This window comes from Peromyscus eremicus, chromosome 19, assembly GCF_949786415.1.
Source record: "Peromyscus eremicus chromosome 19, PerEre_H2_v1, whole genome shotgun sequence".
Taxonomy (NCBI): Eukaryota; Metazoa; Chordata; class Mammalia; order Rodentia; family Cricetidae; genus Peromyscus; species Peromyscus eremicus.
Window position 1 is genome coordinate 27407599 of NC_081435.1, and position 5690 is coordinate 27413288.

A 5690-nucleotide genomic window follows, 5' to 3' on the forward strand; every position below is an offset into this window, starting at 1 on the left:
TGGCAAACACTGCCCCTGAACTCCACGAGCTCATTGTTCTTTTCGACAAGACAGTTTAATTGAATGTTGCCAGCTACATAAACAAGCCAGTATTGAGAAACGAAAGTCAAAGGAAACCTGCCCCCTTAGTGAGTCCGACTCTCTGTGGGCGGAGCCCGCCTGCCCCTTAGCCAGTCCGACTCTCTGTGGGCGGAGCCTGCCTTCCCCTTAGCCAGTCCGACTCTCCGTGGGCGGAGCCCGCCTGCCCCTTAGCCAGTCCAACTCTCTGTGGGCGGAGCCCGCCTGCCCCTTAGCCAGTCCTACTCTCTGTGGGCGGAGTCCGCCTGCCCCCTTAGTAAGTCCGACTCTCCGTGGGCGGAGCCCGCCTGCCCCTTAGCCAGTCCGACTCTCTGTGGGCGGAGTCCGCCTGCCCCCTTAGTAAGTCCGACTCTCTGTGGGCGGAGCCCGCCTGCCCCCTTAGTGAGTCCGACTCTGTGGGCGGAGCCTGCCTGCCCCCTTAGTAAGTCCGACTCTCCGTGGGCGGAGCCCGCCTGCCCCCTTAGTGAGTCCGACTCTGTGGGCGGAGCCTGCCTGCCCCCTTAGTAAGTCCGACTCTCCGTGGGCGGAGCCCGCCTGCCCCCTTAGTAAGTCTGACTCTTTGTGGACGGAGCCCGCCTGCCCCTTAGCCAGTCCGACTCTCTGTGGGCGGAGCCCGCCTGCCCCTTAGCCAGTCCGACTCTCCGTGGGCGGAGCCCGCCTGCCCCTTAGCCAGTCCGACTCTCCGTGGGCGGGGCCTGCCTGCCGCTGTCGCTTGCATGCATAACCTTTACCTGCTTGTCCTGTAAGTATACTGTATTTGGATTGAATAGTAGCCATGCCAGTTAAAAGTCGGTTTGTGTGTGTTGTTTTTTTCAGCATGTTGAAAGCTTTATCTGATATGCAGATCTAAACTACAGAAGATTGTTCACATTTTCACTCACAATAGATTTACGGTTTTTATTGACATGTTAATTATACACAATATGGATTTCATTTTCAAATTTTTATGCATGTATATGTTTTGGTCATAGTTACTCCATTGTCCCTTTTTGTGCCCCCCTAAGTTTTTTATATTTAAATATTTTGGGTGGGTTTTTTTTTTTTTAATTTTTTTTTTTGTTGTTGTTGTTGTTTCAAGACAGGGACATTATGTAGTTCTGGCTGACCTGGAACTCTCTATGTAGACCAGGCTGGCCTTCCAAGTTCACTCAGTGAGATCTGCCTGCCTCTGCCTCCTAAGTGCTGGAGCTAAAACTGTGTACCGCTATGTCCATTATGGCCATTTTTAGTGTTTTTAGTTAACATTGCAAAGTAACAAAGTTAATTTTCTATTGTACTTTCTAGAGAAATTAATAGACTTACGAAATGAATACCTACAAGCAGATGAAACTACTAAAAGGTTCTTGGAACAGAGGTATGGCAAGAGGGTGATTCAGAAGGCCCTGGAAGAGATGGAAAGTAAAGACTGGCTGGAAAAGAACTCCAAGAGCTGCCCCTGCTGTGGGACGCCCATACAGGTGACTGCCGTAGGACGGACTTAGAGCACAGTTACCCTCAGAAGCCCACTGGTTAATTATAATAGTTATTGTTGGTTTTAAATAAATAATAAGAAGCACTGTTACCGTGCGAGAAAGGTCACAGCCACGACAAAACCCAGTATCAGCGCTTTATTAGGAGGAAGGGAGGGGACAAAAGAGAGCGTGGCCGGGCCGGGAAGAGACACATGCAGGGAGAGAGAGAGGTGGGGAGGAAAGAACAGAAAGAGAGGGGAGGATTCTGTGTCCAGCTTTTTAAGGATTCCCCTGCATATGCGCAGGTGGGCTTACAGAGCTACACCACGCATGTGCTGATTGCGTGGCCACGCTACATGCATTACGTAGTCATGCAGCGCATTGATGACATAAGATGTAAGACCCCTTGCTTAGCTTCTGAACTGTGTATGTGCAGTCAGATAGCTGGAGTGGCAGAATCCTAACAGTTATGTTATGGAGAAAACACATTTGGGTACCAACCCAGCCTTCTTACGTGGAAAATCAAGTTTCACTAGTAAATATTGTTACTGACTTTAAGTGCACATAGGTTTCTCTATTCAAAGTGTTTTTATAGAAAGACAATTTATCTCGCATAAATTGTGTCCACCTCAAAACTGAATAGATGTTGCTCCATTCTACTTTCTTTTGCTAATAACAATACCAAGGCTAGGTAGGTTATAGAGCTCATTGGATTATGTTCTGGTTCTGTCCTGAGACAGTGCAGAGCATCTCAGTGTGTAGTGTCTCCACTGGTCCTGCTATCCCATAGAAAGCCACCAGTGTCCAATGATGGGGTTCCAGCCTGATGACCTTAGCTCCCCCTCATCTTCTCCCAAGGGCCCTACTTCTAAATACAATATTCAGGTTAAGTTCCCACTTTTTTTTTTCCTTCGTTTGGTTTTTCAAGACAAGGTTTCTTTGTGTAGCCTTGACTATCCTAGAACTAGCTGTAGATCAGGCTGCCCTCGAACTCACAGAGATCTGCCTGCCTCTGTCTCTGGGATTAAAGGTGTGAGCCACTACCACTTGGCTAGATCCCATCTTTTTAATATCCCACAGTGGGGATTAAATTCCCAACACGGGTTTCGAAAGGGACAGTAGCAGGTTAGAACAAGACCGCACTAGAGCTCCAGTCAACTCTTAATCCGTGTGGTTTTTAAAGGTGGTTTTTATTCTGTGTGTACGGCTGTTTGCCTGCATGTATGTCTGTCTGTGCACCATGTGCATGCCTGGTGCCTGCAGAGGCCAGAAGGCGGCTTTGGATCCCCGGAACTGGAGTTACAGGTGGTTGTGAACCACCATGTGGGTGATGAGAATTAAACCTGGATCCCCTGGAATAGTAGCTAGTGCTCTTAACAAAGGAGCCATCTCTCCAGCCCCCGTCTTAGCTCTGTTTTTAAAGAGCCTTATCTGGGGCTGGGGATGTACCTCAGTTGGTAGAGTACTGGTCTAGAATGCATGAAGTCCTGGGTTCAGTCCCCAGTACAACAAACTAGACGTGGAAGTGCATACCAGTAGTCCTTGAATTTAGGAGGTAGGGCAGGAAAAGTTCAAGGTCACCCAGAGCTACAAAGCAAGTTCAAGGCCAACATAGATACATGAGACTCAGTCTCAAAAAAAAAATCATAACTGACTTTTCAGAACTATTTATCCTTCAAAATAGCAAATGTATTTAACAAATATGTGCTGAGAAAATGGAGACATTTTCCCCATTAATCTGAGCCAAATAGACAAATCTGTTTCTTCTCACCAAAATCTTAGTGGATTTTAAAATGAAAATGTAGTCTTCCATTTGATTTTGTTTTTTCCAGTCCTGTACATCGTGACTGAAACTGATAATTCCTTAGTTACATCATTAAGGAAAGTGGTATCATAGTTGACCACTTCTGCCGTGCCTGAGCCCTATGATAGAAATAAGATATGATTCCACTTATTAATTGTGATTTGTATAGAAAGTTAAAATTTAATCCAGTCTGGTTACTCAGTCTGTAATCCCAGCTATTTGGGAAACTGAAGCAGGAGGATTGCCAGGGCCAGGGTGAACAACTTAAACCCTGTCTGAAAAATAAAAAGTAGAAAGGGATAGGGATATCGCTTAATGGTAGAGTGGATGCCTAGCATGTAAAAGAACCTAGATTCTGTGTCTAGTACTGAGAATAAAGTAACATTTTACTCTCTATCTAGTTATGTGTTCCTCTCATTCTGTCTGTATTTCTGAGAGGAGATTGTGCTAAGTATCTAGTTAGAGAAGTAACTGCTCAGTACTTCGTATTTACTTTCAGTGCAGACTTGTGTAGATGGCTGTCGCTGTGTGTGTTGCCTGGGAAAGGACAAAAGACTAGGAGTGTTGTGTGTTGTGTGGCTCGTGCCTCCTCTTCTGCTTCACCACCTTGCTTCCTGTCTCCTCCCACCAGAAGCTGGACGGCTGTAACAAGATGACCTGTACCGGCTGTATGCAGTACTTCTGCTGGATCTGCATGGGTTCTCTCTCCAGAGCCAACCCTTACAAACACTTCACTGATCCCGAGTCCCCATGCTTTAACAGGTGTGTGCACGCTGGGTTCCCTGGATTAGCGGTGCATGCATGGTAAGCCTGAGAGGGTGTCCCGTCTTTCAAAGTTGGAACTGAAAGTACAGATACTTGCAGTGAGCCTGGTTTGTTACCTGAGTGCTGGGATCCAAACTCTGGTCCTCATGATTATACAGCAGGCGTTCTCAACCATCTTTCTAGTTAGTCCATCTGCAGCATGTTTTGATACCATTATGCAGGCTAGTTTATTTTATAAATACCAGCTTTTTTTCCCCTGAAGTAGCTAGACTTGGAAACTCTTTTCCTACATGTGATTTTTAAATCTTCTTGAAAATGGGTTTATGATCAGATTATACACCTCTTGAAAAAAAATTATTTTTCACATTTTTTGTTTGTTTTTCAAGACAGGATTTCTCTGTGTAGACCTGGCTGTCCTGGAACTCACTTTGTAGACCAGGCTGGCCTTGAACTCACAGAGATCTGCCTGCCTCTGCCTCCCAAGTGCTGGGATTAAAGACAAGCGCCACCACGCCCAGCTGGCCAGTACTGTTCTTACAAACATATTGCAGCTTGTTTAGAAAGACCTAGATTTCAGCCCTCCTTAAAGAAATGATTAAAGAAGAAAACTTATGCAGAGGTGTTGTCAGAAGAATAGAGTGTTTTGAAAGAAAGAAAGAGATTATGCTCAGTTTTGTGCAGCTGCATAAGCATGTACCTGTTTTATGCTTTCAGATTGTTCCACGCTGTGGATGTTAACGGGGACGTTTGGGAAGATGAAATTGAAGACTAGTTCATTCCTCTGCTCAACATACAGGATGGAATGTTTGCCCTAATCTTCTGTCAAGTACACAAAGAAACCTCGCGAGATATTTAGGGTGCCATATATTCACTCTTCCCGTGGAGAAGGAAGGACAGGGTTGATATTTTTCTTTGGTACTACTGATTAAGGCACACACATTTTTTTCCATGTAACATAATTCTGATAAAATTATATGCCAAAGGTTCAGAAATGCAAACTATAGTAGATTAAATATTATAATATGCCCAAACTGTGGATAGTTATAAAGTGAATATTTATTTTCTTCCCCAAGCTTTATGTTAGGAGAGGGTCAAGAGTTAAACTTTGAGACTCTGTCCAGGAAGCTGACCTTGTTGGAGACCTCTCAGGACTCTCCTTTGTAGCTGGGGACAGTCCCAGCCCCGTGGACACTGAGAGCCTGATCCACTGGCTACACTCTGCTTGCTCTTCCCTCAGTTCCCTGTGGAGGGCCTTCCACGCTGTGACCGACCAGACGTCCCAGTGTCCTTGTGACGCTCCACTTTCCAAATAGAAATTGACAATAAATTTTAAAAGACTTTAGTCCCACAAGCCCCGTGGGTCACTTGATGTTTCTGAATGGCGTGTTGAATCCACTGGTGTAGAACCAAATGCAGGATGAGTGGATCTGGCTCAGGGCCCCCCTCCTGCTCACCTGGGCAGGAGAGTCAGAGTCAGAGCTGTCTGCCCCGTTTTGTTCTCCACTTTCTCCCTTTGCTCTCCTGCCTTGTGTGGGCAAGGACAGTCGGGGTTGATTTCAACAGTGTGGGTTTTCATCTCCTCTGCTGGAATA

The 5690-nt window shown here is 45.9% G+C and overlaps 1 protein-coding gene across 14 annotated transcripts in view; it reads left to right on the top strand.

Moving 5' to 3' along the window:
• Rnf14 (ring finger protein 14) overlaps positions 1–5449 on the top strand; it is a 25192-nt gene extending 19743 nt beyond the window's left edge. For all 14 annotated transcript variants that reach the window (XM_059245925.1, XM_059245920.1, XM_059245916.1 and 11 more), the window contains 3 exons: positions 1363–1535; positions 3965–4095; positions 4813–5449. In XM_059245925.1, coding sequence (XP_059101908.1) covers positions 1363–1535; positions 3965–4095; positions 4813–4870 — 362 coding nt within the window. In that variant the 3' untranslated portion in view covers positions 4871–5449. The remainder of the gene's footprint in view (positions 1–1362; positions 1536–3964; positions 4096–4812) is intronic.
• The last annotated feature ends 241 nt before the right edge of the window (positions 5450–5690 follow it).